Source organism: Triplophysa rosa, unplaced genomic scaffold (assembly GCF_024868665.1).
Source record: "Triplophysa rosa unplaced genomic scaffold, Trosa_1v2 scaffold29_ERROPOS563055, whole genome shotgun sequence".
Lineage (NCBI taxonomy): Eukaryota > Metazoa > Chordata > Actinopteri > Cypriniformes > Nemacheilidae > Triplophysa > Triplophysa rosa.
Genome location: NW_026634318.1, coordinates 75,561 through 91,922, shown reverse-complemented (window position 1 = coordinate 91,922; position 16,362 = coordinate 75,561). Strand labels below are relative to the sequence as shown.

The 16,362-nt window shown below is 38.4% G+C and overlaps 1 protein-coding gene and 1 long non-coding RNA gene across 7 annotated transcripts; both read right to left on the bottom strand.

Moving 5' to 3' along the window:
• Positions 1 to 4,500: 4,500 nt before the first annotated feature.
• Positions 4,501 to 7,427, bottom strand: LOC130550378 (uncharacterized). Of its 4 annotated transcripts, XR_008962403.1 has the most exons (5): positions 7,208 to 7,427; positions 6,501 to 6,765; positions 6,326 to 6,395; positions 6,044 to 6,179; positions 4,501 to 5,972 (listed from the first exon to the last, which is right to left on the bottom strand). It is a non-coding gene; the product is annotated as an uncharacterized LOC130550378 (long non-coding RNA). The 4 variants fall into 4 exon arrangements; XR_008962402.1 differs by having other exon boundaries at positions 6,326 to 6,765; XR_008962401.1 differs by having other exon boundaries at positions 6,044 to 6,395.
• A 4,899-nt stretch (positions 7,428 to 12,326) lies between these two features.
• wu:fc50b12 (uncharacterized protein LOC103911624 homolog) lies at positions 12,327 to 16,362 on the bottom strand. Of its 3 annotated transcripts, none has more exons than XM_057327831.1 (4): positions 14,045 to 16,362; positions 13,824 to 13,902; positions 13,567 to 13,730; positions 12,327 to 13,327 (listed from the first exon to the last, which is right to left on the bottom strand). In XM_057327831.1, exons 2-4 carry the CDS (start codon positions 13,842 to 13,844, stop codon positions 13,093 to 13,095), a joined length of 420 nt encoding a protein of 139 aa, XP_057183814.1. In that variant the 5' UTR covers positions 13,845 to 13,902; positions 14,045 to 16,362; the 3' UTR covers positions 12,327 to 13,092. The 3 variants fall into 3 exon arrangements, with proteins under 3 accessions (XP_057183814.1, XP_057183813.1, XP_057183812.1); XM_057327830.1 differs by having other exon boundaries at positions 13,824 to 13,882; XM_057327829.1 differs by having other exon boundaries at positions 13,824 to 16,362.

The following is a 16,362-nucleotide window of genomic DNA, read 5'->3' as shown; positions in this document are numbered from 1 at the left end:
CAAAGCACTCCTGTAATTGAACCTGGATTCATGTTGGGAGTAGATTTCATGGGTCCCTTCCCAAAGAGCATCAAGCAACATGAATGTCTTTTAGTTGTTGTTGATTATTTCACCAAATGGGTAGAGTTGTTTCCTTTGAGAACTGCCAAAGCACCTCACATTGCAAAAATTTTAATAGATGAAGTCTGTACCAGATCAATACCAGATGGGGAACTCCAGCTCATCTTGTATCGGATAGAGGGACACAGTTTACCTCTAATCTTATTGATCTAGTATGCAAACAATGGGGAGTAGTTCAAAAATTAACCACCGCCTACCACCCTCAGACAAATCTAACGGAACGAGTCAACAGAAACTTGAAAACAATGATTGCTTCCTATGTGGGGGATCAACACCGACAATGGGATAAGTGGTTGGCTGAATTCATGTATGCCATTAACTCCGCCTGGCATGAAAGCACGGGATTTACACCTGCAGAAGTAGCATTGGGTCGTAAATTAAAAGGACCGATGGAAAGAGCTCTTCAACCGTTGCCTGACCCTGACAGCCAAGCCTACCCTATCTTGGAAAGGCAGGAGAAACTTGTCAGTTTAGTGAGGGAGAATGTAGAGCGAGCTCAGACTAAACAGAAGAAATACTACGACCAACGTCACAAATCAGCTCAATTCCAATTTGGAGACGTGGTATGGGTACGAACTCATCCCCTGTCTAGAGCAGATGATGGTTTTATGGCAAAACTGTCCCCTAGATGGAAAGGTCCTGCCAAGATTGTAAAGAAATTAGGACCAGTTAATTACCAAGTCTCTCTGGTGTTTAATCCAGATACTTCTGATACATATCATGTTCAACACCTTAAGCTTTGTTATGGCTATGTCAAACCTTCCAATGAGGGAGGAGGTATATAACCACCCAGAGTTTGGTTATCATGTTTTCTGTGTTTTTGTATGTCATATTTTTCCTGTGCTCTAGGGGAGCTAGGTAGCCTGCTCCTCAGTATTTACCCAGGTAAGGATGGGAGAAGAAGTAGGATGATTTGGTGAAAGGAAGCATGGTTTGTCTCTTTTTGATTCACCTAATATACATAGTCCAGATTGAGAAACTGTGGTTTTAAGCTCAATCAAGTAAGTAGTGTTTTTCAACATTACATAGGGTTTGCTCATGGCTAAATCGTATTTTGTCTTTCATGCTTTACACTCACTGTTTGGTTTATAAATGCCCTGCTAATACTAGTTTATATGTTTGTTTGTAGAAGGACTTTTTTTATATGCATGCACTTCATCATCAATTCATCAACTTTGTGGATTCTATGCGGCTGTTGTGTTTGGCCCAAGGTGTGTTCAGTAATCAGAGAACAGTGGTGTCAAGGACTTAACTTCAGCATCTGGCGGTTTGGATTGTATGGATTAACCGTTTTCTTTGGATTACCTCACTTACGTGGACACATCATCACTGCAAGGGACAATTGAGGCTATATTACTATGTCTATATAATGTCTTTGGATAGGGTTTTGTTTATGAAAATATATTTTCCTCATCTATCAAATCTTGTATTTGATTTATTCTGTAAAAATAACCAAGTTTGGTCGGTGGGTCCCTCTCTCTAATTATCTTGTAGCTCGTCTTTCTAGGGTGTTCGTAGGAAGATTGTTACAAGGAAGATACCCACGGTAAATGATGCAGTGCCAGACCTATCCATAGGGGATCCAGAAGTCAAAAAGGCACAAGCTTTGCAAACAAAAACCTCAGAAATAATGAGCCTTGCCGACCGTCTGTCCAAGTTCTCATCATGGTCCCGAGCTACCAGAGCCGTGGCCCGTCTGCTTCGGCGAGCTAAAAGGGTCGCATCACATGCTCTTTCTACAGTGAGCGAAAGAGAAAGTGCCGAGCGTTTCATAATCCGGGATCTGCAAAGGCAAGCATATGAAGAGGAAATCAAATTGTTGAGCAAAGGTAATCAACTACAGCGTTGCAACAAATTACACCATCTTGATGCTTTTCTTGACACAGACGGTCTCCTCAAAGTGGGAGGACGGCTCCGCCACTCGTCGCTCGCTGACTCTTTCAAGCATCGAATTGTCATTCCCAAAGAGCACCATGTAACAATGTTAATAATAGCTCACAACCATGAAAAGACAAAACACCAAGGGAAAGGCTTCACAATCAATGAAATCAGAGCCAGCGGATATTGGATTCCTGGAATGAGCAGAGCAATAGCGACATACATTCATCAATGTGTGAATTGTCGTAAACTCAGAAGAGCTGCAGAGGGTCAAAGAATGAGTGACTTTACCTGTAGAATGTGTCGAACCATCCCCCCTTTCACTTACTGTGGGATGTATTGCTTCGGTCCTTTCACGACTACACAGGGAAGGAAACAGCACAAACGATACGGCCTGCTCCTTACCTGCTTTTGCTCACGAGCCATTCACATAGAGATGTTAGAGGATATGTCCACTGATACCTTCATCAATGCTCTGCGATGCTTCATTGCTGTTCGAGGTGCAGTCCGTCAAATTCGGTGTGATCAAGGCACTAATTTCATTGGTGCTAAGAATGAATTCAAGACAGCTCTACAAGAGCTTGACATACAGAGACTGGGCACATTTCTGTCACAAAACCAGTGTGACTTCGTCATGAATGCACCCCACTCCAGTCACGCAGGGGGGGTGTGGGAACTCCAGATAAAGACTGTTAAAAGCGTTCTGAGCTCTACTCTGTCACCTTCTCAAGGCAGACTCAACGATGCTTCATTACGAACTCTACTGTATGAAGCCATGGCCATAGTCAACAGCCGACCCCTCACTGTGGATAACTTAAACTGCCCCGACAGCCTCGAACCACTCACCCCCAATCATCTAATCAACATGATCCAGTACCAGTCCAGTACAGCACTCCCTCCACCAGGCATGTTCCCTACAGAGGACTTGTATGGAGTAAAAAGATGGCGTCGTGTACAGTTTCTAGCAGAACAGTTCTGGAGTAGGTGGAAACGGGAATATTTGCACAACATCACCATAAGGCAGCGGTGGCACACACCGAAGAGAAATCTAATGGTGGGTGATATAGTGATGGACAAAGATGAACTGTCACCCAGAGGTGAATGGAGACTCGCAAGGGTCATAGAGACTGTCAGCGGTAAGGATGGATTTGTAAGGAGAGTAAAAATCTCAGTAGGAGATAAGAGACTGAGTAAGAAAGGTGAACGTCCTTCCATATTGGAACCCCCAGTGCAGAAGTTAGTTCTGCTGGTTGAAGCTCCTTAAACTTTTGGCTACACAAGGACAATGACATTCTTATTGAGAAAATTATTTGCAGTTCATATCACTTAATATGAAACACTCATAATTTTGGTGGGAGTGTAGCAAACCCGTTTTGTTATTGTGCTTGCTGTTTCTCATTTTGTACACTAGAGGGAAGTTGGCATTGTTTGCAAAAACAAATATCTGCGTTAGATGCATTTGTTCTTTTCGATTTAATTTCACTACATATAAATTTCATAATTTGGGGTTGGTTCCAAGAAAATGTAATTCCATCTGTTTTATATATATATTCTTGCCTGTTTTTGAAGGCCTGTTTTGAAGGTGGTGGTTCCGTTTTAAATTTAGTGACTTTTATTTTGAAAACCACTTCTTCCTACGTCAAAGGCTGAGTGTATTTTTTTTTTACAAAACCCCCGAGGAGTCACAAGTTCTCACGTAGGTTTATGGAGCTGATTTTCTAAACAGCAATAAAGATTAAAACCATCAGTCGAGTCTCTTACCATCTTTCGGAGGGTATGTCACACACTACCTCCTTCCATCCCTCCCTCCCTCAGTCACACACTCCCTCCCTCCCTCACTAATCTATTCATCTACTTAAATTGCTGATTGAGGAACATGGCATTGACCTTTAGGCCGTGTTTATCAATACACTATGCCAAAAAATGTTTCCATGTCTTCTTGATACTGAAATACAAACAAAAAGTCATCATTCGCCTTGGAAAATTGACCCCTCAGGACTTTTCTGATGACATTTTGTTGATCGTCCCTGTGCATCCGCAAAAATACAGGCTCTGGCACCTCCCCATGGAATAAGTCTCTGTGACTTTGTATTCAGTCCCATGCTGAATGTAGGTCTCTGACAATGGCTGGCTGCTGCACCTGGTAAAGTTAAGACACAAGTTTGTATTCATGTATGTATATGTGCATGCATGTATATAGGCACATATTCAGCATACATGCAATATGTATATGCAATATTCACTCCGCTGCCATGTTGAAATCGAAAAGGTGGGAAGAAAACCCGAAGGACAGATAGACTGCAATGGTTTGGACTACCATCGGGTGTCTGTTACATAAAACAAAACAAATGATGCGTTTAAAAACAGCGTTAGATTGGCTGTGTGCGCGTGAATGAAACCCGCAAATGGCAGTTTAAACAGTCACTAATATGTTCTCACTTTACCAACAGTGACTTTACAGATGTAATATTATTATCTTGGCTGGATAGTCAGTCAGTCAGTCATATTTATTTATAAAGCACATTTAAAAACAACAGCTGTTGGCCAAAGTGCTGTACAAAAATTAAAACATATACCAAAATACAAAGGTAAACAAAACAAAACAACAGATAATACACTACAGTTATGCCACTGTGCTTACTTGCGACCGTATGCAATATTGAATAAATACGTTTTAAGAAGGGACTTAAAATCAGTGTATGTTGGAGCAAATCTTATGTAAGTTGGCAAATTGTTCCAAAGCTGTGGGGCAGCCACTGAAAAGGCACGGTCGCCTTTCGATTTCAGACGTGACCTTGGAACAGTCAACTGAAGACTACTAGTGGATCGTAGATCCCTGGAAGCATTACAGTGAAACAGGAGATCAGAGATATATGACGCAGCCAGTCCATGCAAACCCTTATAAACAAACAACAATGTTTTAAAATGGATACGATGTTTAACTGGGAGCCAGTGAAGAGAGATCAGCACTGGTGAGATATGTTCCCTCTTCCTTGTTCCGGTCAACAATCTGGCAGCAGCATTTTGAACAAGTTGAAGACGTGACAATAGGGACTGTGAAACACCCAAGTACAATCCATTACAATAATCTAATCGGGATGAGATAAAAGCATGTATTACAGACTCCATGTCTCTTAATGTTAAGAATGACTTCATCTTTGCAATATTCTTTAACTGATAAAAACAACTCCTAACCACAGCATTGATCTGTTTATCAAAAGTCAGAGTAGAGTCAAAAATAACGCCTATGTTTCTAACATGTGAATGAAGATTACCAGATAGAGGTCCTAGTTTACTGGCCACAACCTCTGAAGAAGCAGGGGAGCCAAAAAGTAAGACCTCAGTCTTAGACTCATTTAACTGGAGGAAGTTGGCAGACATCAACTGTTTAACATCTCTTATACAATCAAACAAATGCTGCAGGCTGGAGCCATCCTTAGGGTGCAGAGGAACATAACACTGAGTATCATCTGCGTAACAGTGGTAAGAAACATTGTGCTTTTTAAATATGGCATATAAAGGAAGCATGTACAAAGAAAATAAAACAGGACCTAAAATTGAGCCCTGTGGAACCCCATATAAGACTGGTGCACAAGTTGAAGAATATTTGCCATTCTCTACTGAAAAAGTTCGGCCCTTTAAATAGGATATAAACCAATTTAACACACAACCTTGAATCCCAATTTGCTGTAGGCGATTTAAAAGAATGCCATGATCAAGAGTGTCAAATGCCGCACTGAGATCCAGCAGGATTAAAACAGCACAACTTCCAGAATCATAGTCTACAGTATATAGTAGGATAGTCTATCATACACTTGTTGAATGCACCACCACTGGCAAATCAATAGAACCTCCTCCTAAAACACACACACATGCACGAACGCACACACAGTAGTTTGATGGCATTATGTTTTCTTGTGTGAAAATCCAGCTTACCTCTGTGAATGTTAATGGACACGATGTGCAGGTGCATACTGTGAAACACAAAACACTGTAAGAGTTTGCTTTTATTATCTAACAGCTCTGACAAATGAAACATTCTTACCATCAGCATGCAGATAATTAACTAAGGCCTAGTCCTGGCGTAAGCTAAAGCCTTGTCTGTGAAACCGGGCCACAATAGTACACAGTAAATGTTGTCGTGCAGCTTCTCCTACAATCTTGAGGCAAGCATTTCCCACCTGAAATTAAAGGCAGATCGTTTACATCCTTGTGAAAGCTGCCAGGTTTAAAATTATGCATTGTCTCAGCTTCAGCTGCTGTCTTAGACTGCATGGGTTCTGAAATCACCCACTTGGTGTACAGGTCAGTCATGGTACGGACATACTTGTTGCTGTGTTCTGTTTCTAGTAGTGGTCCAATCAATCTAAACCAAGCACCTCCCAAGCTTCTTTTAACTGCATGGGACAAAATTAGCATCAGTCAAATGCTGGTAAAACTGTACACAAGCTTGAGACTAGCTTGTTAGTCTCATGAGTATGCACAAATATTGTAAGCAGTACCTTAATGGAATGCAAGACTGGCACAACAGTTTGATGGGGTCATTCAGTAAAGTAAAGTACCACCTCTGTAGTATATTACCCATTCTTTCACGTCGTTGATTATTGTGGACCAATAGTAGCCAGCAATAACCCACACCACTCTTGATTGCCAGTTCCTGGGTTATTGTGGCACTCTGTAAGATCAGATGTTTTCTCTTCCTCTGACAGGACAACTAGCCGTATGTACTGCCTGCTCTGCTAGGGCCCGTGTAGAAGAGTCTGTCATCTGTTTAAAGAGGAAAGGTTGCAGTTCAAAGTAAAGAAAAATAAATCATATTAATATCTGACTCAGATTAAACTATATTTATGATCACTTTTATCACTATATGATCACTAATATAATATTAATACCCTGCTGAAAAAAATAAGCAATTCTATTGGATTTAATGGTTGTAATAGAAATTGTTTTGGTTGGGATGGAAACTATGGTCTATGCACTGTGGCAGATGTAAACCTCTGAATAACCCCCAAAACAATACAAAACAGTAATTTTGTAATGGTTTTAATTGTAGAAAGAAAGCTAATGGTTCTGTTATCAAATCTATTTTTATTCATTAGGGCACCTAAGTACAAGAGAGAGCTGAACAGGTAATTTACAGTTAACATATAAATTAAGCACATGACATATTGTGTAACGTTAGACAGTCAGTTTCTCGGTATTTAGTTACCTTTGAGGGTATCATTCGTAGACGCCCGTTTTACCTTCCGACGCTCTGTAGGGCTGTCAGGAATTTCTCCTTTTAAGAGATAATATTTAAGTTGTACATCAAATGCAAAAGAGTCCATACTGCTATCACATATAGGCCTACTCATCACCAAATATCTAATCGAGCACATTCGCAGGACAAGGGTCGTGATGCGCTTTTGCACATGCACAGTACAAATCGAGCAACCCCTGAACGGATCAAGTCGACTGTCGTAAGAACTGGATTAACCGGAAGTGGCGTCACTTCCTGTCTGAAAATAAATCGAAACACTTTACGGCAGTTTCGGGTATGTAGGCTATACCGTGACTGCTGTTGTTTTACACTCAGAGTTTATTTTTTATACATTTTGTATTACATTTATTAATAAATGTATTTATTATATCTGTATAAGTTTCTTTTTTCTTAATTTGTTTCTTACAATGCTTTGAGATATTTCCTGGCTTGTTAAATTGTTGCTGAATTATAATGCATGTTTGTTTTAAGGTGGTCATAAAAAATAACTACCCGATCCATTTCGGTTAAAATTTGGTTAATATGTGGCACAAATTAACTTCATTGAATTAAATAAATGGTCAAATTAAACTGAATTGTTTAAATTTGCTATACACAATTTGGAAAATACAGATGTGCATACAGATGTTTTCTTTCTATTCATTTTATAAAGATAGGTTCTACATAACTGTTCTAGATATTTAACTGCATTTAAGAAACACACAGAATACAGTTATATATATATTCTTTCAATTTATTTATACATTTGTTCCATTCCTCACTCATGCTCGCTCGCTCGCTCACTCCCTCGCTCGCTCGCTCACTCACTCACTCACTCACTCACTCACACACGCGCACACACACACTCACACACTACATTTCTCTTTGTAGAACATAGCATTGACCTTTAGGCCTTGGTCATCAACACGTACGACAAAAAATGTTTCCATGTCTTCTTGGTAATTAAATATAAACAAAAAGGCATCTTCGCCTCAGAGAATTGACCCCCAAGAGGTTCTTGATGGCATTTTGTTGATCACCCCTGTCATCTGCAAAAAGGCAGGCTCTGTCACCTCCCCACGGAATAAGTGTCTGTGATTCTGTACCCAGTACCACGCTGTATTTAGGTCTTGGACAATGGTTGGCTGCTGCACCTATTGAAGTAAATGAAGTTTATGCTTCATTCTAATTGGTTGACTAATTAAATGGCCTATAGTCATTTATTCCTTACATAGTAAAATGGCACAACAGTTATACTATTTATTCAGCAATCATGCAAATGCTTCATGTATAACCACTACTGTATAATCATTAACCTTATCAATGTCCTTGTCATCCACAACTCTTCTGCTGGGTGACAGTTTGGTGGTGGTGAATTTCGACACCCTAAACACAGGCTCAACGATCCCCTGAAGGAGTTGGGATGCTTCTTCGGTCCAGTATGCAAACCTCTGTCCATGCCTTTGAAAATATATGTAAATGTATATGAACTCTATGTAATAGCTTTAGCTAACTTAATACAGCCAAGATACTGAAATTATATCTGTAGAATCTATCATACCCTTCTAGGCAAAATCTTTCCATGAGGTTAATGCACCACCACTGGCGAATCAATGGCACCTCCTCCTAAAACACACAAACACACAAAAAAAATGCACACATACCAGTAGTTCAATGACATACTTGTGTGAAAATCCAGCTTACCTCTGTGAATGTTAAGGGACATGATGTGCAGATGCTGAGAGCATACTGTGAAACACAAATAACACTGTAAGACTTTGGTTTTATTATCTAACAGCTTTGATAAATTAAACATTCTTACCATCAGCATGTAGACACCACAAGAATCCCCACTGGACTGTTGAGGAAAAAACTGGAAAAGGAAAAGTGCATCCACAGTTAGTTTAAAAAACAACTGCAATTTTTAGGTAAGGGATGATGTACAGGCAGCAGGTTGTTATCGCAGAATAAAGCCTGACAGTGTGATAAAGACTGGGTTACCATGTGTTATTAGTTTTGTGTGCTTGTTATCTGGGAATATCAAACCTTGGAATGTTGCAACTGGCCAATCAGAATCAAGTATTCCAGAGCACAGTGTAATTAACATGTTTTATATATACAGTGCTTGCAAAAGTATTCATCCCCCTTCATTTTATTCACATTTTGTTATGCTGCTGCCTTATCTTAAACTACTTTAAATGATTATTTTTTTACATTAATCTACACTCCATGCACAATAATGACAAAACAAAAAACTGATTTTTGACAGCTTTGCAAATTTATTAAAAATAAAAAACAAAAATAAGTACATTGCATAAGTATTCACACCCTTTTCTGGGACACTTGAAATTTTGCTCAGAAGCATTAGTTTTGCTTTTAATGTTTATACACTTCGAGTGGAGTTAACCTGTGCCAAATTCAATTGAATAAGTATGATTTGGAGCGGCACATACCTCTCTATAAAGGGTGCAACAGCTGAAAATGCATATCAAAGTAAAAACCAAGACATGAGGTCAAAAGAACTGCCAGTAGAGCTTTGAGACAGGATTGTATCAAGGCACAGATCTGGGGAAGACTTCTGAAAAAAATCTGCTGTATTGAAGGTTCACAGAAGCATGTAGCCTCCATTTATCCTCAATGAAAGAGGTTTGGAACCACCAGATCTCTTACTTGAGCTGACCTCCTGTCCAAACTGAGCCATCGATGAGGAAGGGTCTTGGTAGAGCGGTGACCAAGAAGCTGATGATTACTCTGGTTGAGCTCCATGATCATATATGGAGATGGGAGAAACTTACAGAAGGACAAACATCACTGCAACACTCCACCAATCTGGGCTTTATGGCTTAGTGGCCAGACTCAAGCCTTTGCTCAGTGAAGACACATGGAAACTTGAAATATGCAAAAACGTACTTCAACGAATCTTTCAAACTGTCAGAACAAGATATTCTGGTCTGATGAATCTCAGATTCATGCATCATGTCTGGAGAAAAACAAGCACTGCTCAACACCTGTACAATACCGTCTTAACAGTAAAGTGTAGTGGAAACAGCATCATGATGTGGGGTGTTTCTCAGCTTCAGGGACTGTACACAAAATACGGAATAATGATCATGAAAACCTAGCCCAGAACATTCAGAACCTCGGACAGGGCAGAAGGTTATTGGTAATGTAATGTAATTGTAATGGTTTTAATGGTAAAAGCTAATGGTTCATAGTAGTATTTTAATGTAAACCATTAGCATCTCTGTGAAGGTTTCTATCGTTTTCTTATTCTATAGGGAATTTAACAAGTACAGTTAATGTAGCTCGATATTTTAAACATAACTTTGTAAATTAAGCACATGACCCAGGTTGTAACAGATTGTCAGTTCTCCTTTTAATTATAAAATCGCTTAACGCAACTTAATTACCTTTGATGATAAAATTCGAAGACGCCCGGTTCACCTTCCGACGCTCTGTAGGACAGTCAGGAATTTCTCCTTTTAAGAGAAATTTTTGAAGTCTTTCATAAAATGCAAAGGAATCCATACCGCTGTCACACACATTGAAAGGGGTTTGGCTGCACGACGTAACCGAGCTGGTCCCAGGTCGAGAAGACTGTCGTAAAACGTCGGCGATAACAGGAAGTGACGTCAGTTTCGCGCATGCGCGGAACAAATCGTGTTTCCGGGACGGATCGGGTAGCCACAGCCACAAGCCACAGCCACAAGCGACACTTCGGTTACTTTTCGTCTTCTTCTTTTTTTTATTGATAACACGAACAAAATTTATTGTCCCACCTACTGTGTGTCTTACTGCTTCAATGTTAATGAAATTGACTATTTTACAGCCTTACATCACACTGATGTGGACGGGTTGGATCACACCGCAGCCCGCAGCGAGATACATATTTTTTTGAATTCACAGCAGTAATGAGCACATGGAATTAATTAGACACATAGGCTAATTTGGCTGGATGGGTGGGTCATGTCCCCACCACTTTTTGCCAAAGTCAATTTTGTCCCCACCACTTATTGGAAGAAATAAAAAATACGGAGCGTCTATTTACCGTGCAAGTAGCCCGCTTTGTAAGCAGAGGCTATTTATACTAACTTCGCCCATCAGTTTCAGATTGGAATAGACAAAATGTAAGAAAGGCACACGAAGCTTAACTGCTCCCCTGTCGTAGAGCGTAAAACAAGTGTTACTCCTTCATGTCGTCGTGGGTTCGCGACTGCTCTTTGCTGAACTTTTTCCCTATCACATATCAGATTGTAAAGGTATTTATTTTTAATAAAATGATGAAAATATTTGAAAATGGCTGTTCAAGTCATACATGTACCAAACATTTTGCGCTTAATTGCACTTTGGTGCTATATATTCGTCCTTATTGTTCTCGACATGCGGTTGCTATCGCCTATTGCAAAATTAATTACATTTTGATACTTGATAGAAAACTCCAATAAATGGAAAAAGTCACAACTTTGTAGTTTCATGAGTTCAAAACAAAATTTAGAAAGTTTGTTGTATATTTGTAGCCTATCAGGCAATGCCCGTAGTAATTAGTGAAAATAAGATTTTTTAAAGATATTATTTTCCATCTGTTTCCCCTGTATACTTGAATGTTTGTCCTTATTAGCAGGGGGTTGTCAAACACCAAATTTTTAACATGGGGAAAACACACATTCGTTTCAGTAGTTTTTGTTTCATCACGAATTAATACGTTTAATTACGTACGGCAACAGCCATCCTTACATATAATAAAGCACAACATGCTTTAAATTATATATTGATGAAAACATGATATAGTTTAAAAACAAATGGAAGCAGATCTGATATGTGAAAATTTAGAATAGTGAGATCAGCGGATTCGAACCTGCTTCACGGCAGCATGCGTCTTTCGCACTAACGTTACACCACTGAAGCCATCGACAAAGCGGCACAATTTTTATACTGTTTTCTAGAGGAGTCACCTACATGTTTCGCGCTTGTGATGTTCATGAATATTCCCACCGAGTTCTTACTCGAGTCTTTGTCCCCACCACTTTTCAAAACAAAGTTACGCCACTGATGAGACATACAGTATATACATACAAATATAAACTGGATTTATTTTACGTTTAACCACATAACAGCACAAAAGTCTCTACAGTTTGTTATAAGAATAAACCTTCTTGGTTTTGGGATGAAAAGTGTCCTTTGTTTTATTCAGAATAATACAGATTGCTTTTAGCTACAGTATAAGAAAGTAAAAGGTGCAAGATTCTTCTTTTCATTCTTCTTTTCATAGCATTGTATTGCTATATTCGTAAAATTATTATTAGATTTCTTTTCTTTTGCTTTCTTTGGTTTTTGAGCACCGCTTTGATACGTGCGCTTCATTGCGTATATCTGAATATATAAATCAAGCGTCAAATGATTTTACTGCTTGTAGCCACTAGGGGGCCCCCAAGCTTGCTGGCCGTACGCATTTGCGTGGTTTGCGTGGTGGTTAACAACGCTACTGGTCGTCATGGATATAGACATTTTAAGGGGATTAGGGAGAACAAAACAGCACATTTGATCTGAATACAGGAAGAGCTATTGGTACAACAATAACTTGGAAAAACAGTTTTGAGCAATACATAAGAAAATGCAGAATGAATATGCTTTTACAAAAAGTGTTTAAGGAAATAACATGCAGTGGTGTCAAAACACATGTGATATCGTTTCTAAAAACCTGAAAATAAACTGACATAACCTGATTTACATAATCAGGTTTTGTTAAGTATGCTGTCATTAAAGCAAATGACATATTGACATGTTTAGGAAATATTGAAATTAACCTTATTGCAAAAAGTCAAAATGTATATGACTATATAAAATGCCAAATTGTTTTAGCTATAACTGCGATTAAGCAAATTTATCCTGCTTAAGGCATCTTTGTTATCTATAGTCTTATGGACAGTAATGATGAAAGGGAAGGCAGAGGGCAGTTCCACTCTGCGACTGAGCTTCTGGTGACCCCAGTGCAGGCAGCGGAGCCTTTCAGCCAGATCACGGCGACCTGCTCGATCTAGACCATCCTGCAGCAACTTGGTTTTGTTTGCTTTGTCCCAGGAGCGTTCATACCTGAATTAGAAACCAAAATTAATTTGGGTAGCCCTTTTAAAGGTCTTATTATGACAGTTTTGCTAGAGTTATAAATAAAGTGGTAAATAGTTGCCTTTTTTAAGGTTATTACCATCAGCAAATGAATGTGTCAGAAGTAGTCCATCTCTCCTTAGTCAGTTTGTATTAATTTATATTTCTGAACTTTGAATCAGTCACCTTGTTCTTGTAAAACACAGCATTAAATTAATTTTACACACCATGATTCCAGCATTCTCTGGGCTTGAACCTTCTTGTCTTTGGATGTGGCCTGAAACTGTCTGACTTCATTTCTGGTGAAATCAAGTTCATATGCCAGAACCGTCCACTCAAACCCTAACTGTTTAGCAATCTCCTGCACATATTTCTTATTGATCACAGCATCCTAGAGGGCAAAGTACAATACATCCACATTCAGTAAAGAAACACGTTTTGTCAATTTAGGTACATCATGTAACAATATTTTTCATTGACTAACCTCTTGTGCTTTGTTTGCCATTTTCTCCACTTATACAAGGATGTTAGTGCTGACTCGTTCTATAAGCAAGAAACAAGAGCTACAATGTTACAGTATGTTATAGTTTAGTCAAAACAGCACAATTTCATGTATTGCATTTTAGAGTTATTATTACCTAAATTCAATAGTGTATTAGCAAGCATATATATATATATATAAGTATAAATATTTAAAACACTTACAAATTTGACCTGACCTGCGGCATATGTAGGTAAATATAAAAGGAGTGACCCATCATTGTCATAGAGACCACACAGACAACACAACTTGGTTAAATATTAAAACCAGATAGGTTGCTCCCACCCCAAGAATTCATTTAGTGGAGTCAATTTAGATGATGGGTTATTTTTTGAAAACATATAACATTAAACTGCCATTTTTCACTGAAATGTAGTTTAGAAAGATGAGAAAAGGTTCTCCTTGTTGTAAAATGACCCCCCACCATTAATTTTCTTTTGTACCACAAATTGTGCCAAATCATCTGATCGATGCCATAGAAGAACCATTTTTTATTCCCCAAACAACCTTTTTCCAATAAAAAACATTTCTTTCTTAGGTTTTCATAACCTGAAGACCCCTTTTCTAGTACAAAGAACCTTTTGTGAAACGTTTTGTGAAAACTAAAAGGTTCTTTGGATGTTAGAGGTTCATTAAGAAACCATTCAGACAAAAATGGTTATGGCATATAGTGAAACTACATTTTTTAAGAGTGTATGTTTGTTCATTGGAGACATAAGGGCAGAATAATTAACTTCAATTTGAGAAATATATATAGCTTAATATGTAGGACTATAGGTTGGATAAATACTAAGCAAGAAGAAAAATTAAAATGTGGGAAATGGTGTATGAATATTGATGTAAATGTAATTGTATTGAAATGAATCTATGTATTATTTAAAGTAGTTGTTTGCAATGTAATTGAATTAAGTGTTATTTTATTGTTATCTATTTTACTTTGTTGTTTAATTCCACAGTAAGAATATATAATGTATTATAAACTTCTAAACTAAGAAAAAACAGACTCATCAAGGAGTGCCAGTTCTCTGCTGCCACTTTAACACTGTTAATACTGTTTTAACATAAGTTAATACTGCTTGTTTACTAGCTGGCTGAGCAGCAGCAATCAATCTGGTATATCAACCGGCAGATCAACTGTCTGTAAATTTCAGCAGTTTTGTTTATTGGTCCATGCTGACTTTATCTGAAGCCATATCATGGTTTGATACTTCTGGCAGCATTTTTCTACAGGTGTTAGATAATCTGAAGTCTTTGTGGGAGGCTGGATCCAGACAAGAGCTGGAATAATTTCTAGTTACCTTGGGATGGGCATCCCTAAATCGGCCGAAAGCTGTCATCGAAAAGTTATCAATTTAATATTGTTCCCTTTATACTCTCTTTGTAAAACTTTTCATTAAGTCATTCATTACTTAGGCGTGATGGAACATTCAGGTCAGGTGCCATTTGTTTATTTGATATTTTAGCTATACTGTGCTAAATAAAAACATTGTATTGTACAAATGTAAAATAAGGCACAGTAGCTGAAACATAATTTTAAAGTCTTTATGTTTCATCAAATTTATTAAGTGATTATGCACTAATCTTTTTAGATCATGGATGTAGTGGTGTGATCACAGCTGGAAAGTGGGGTAACACTGCTGAATTCAGTCCAAGGGAGTGAATTTCAAGGGAATCTTTCATTCACGTAATAGCCTCCAAGTGCTATACAAATTTCATACATAAAACAGCAGGGATAAGGGATTATCATTATTGCACAATTTTGAAAAAGTTTAATTTTGATAATTTTGTATTTTACAGTGATGTATTCTTGATGTACAAAATTATCCATAATCTTGCTCGCCCTCCTCTTAGGGGACGCCTGGCCCATAACGGCAGTGCCGGTAGGACAAGAGCATCTGCTAGGGGAGATTTAGTACCACAGTATAGAAAAACCGCCTTTGGTCAAACAGTGTTTTCGGTTAGAGTAGTGAGGTTATGGAATTCCTTACTTACAAACATCCAAAGCATTGACAGATTTTTGAATTAATCTTAAGCACTGGCTGCTATCAGAACAAATTTGCAACCACTAATGACTGTGTTGTAAGTCACATGTTTTTTTATATACTGTTTTTATTAATCTTACATCTTTGGATATATGTATTGTGATGTTATATGTGGTGTATATGTAATATTGTATGTTACTTTATTTGTTTACCTGCCCAGGGACAGCAGATGTAAATTATTAGCTAACTCTGGTGCAATTACTTTTAATTGTGTATTGTCCCTGTAAACATAAACAATAAAGTAAGTAAAGCAGGATGTTCTGCACCTATTGCTTAAAAATATAAAATATGTCCCCAACTAGAGTCCCCTCAGTGAACCTCAGCCATTTCCAGCACTGGGTGCGATGTAATAGTCAAAGCTCATTTCTGAAAACATCTCGGTTACGACTGTAACCTCCGTTCCCTGATGGAGGGAATGAGACGTTGTGTTGAGAGACAGA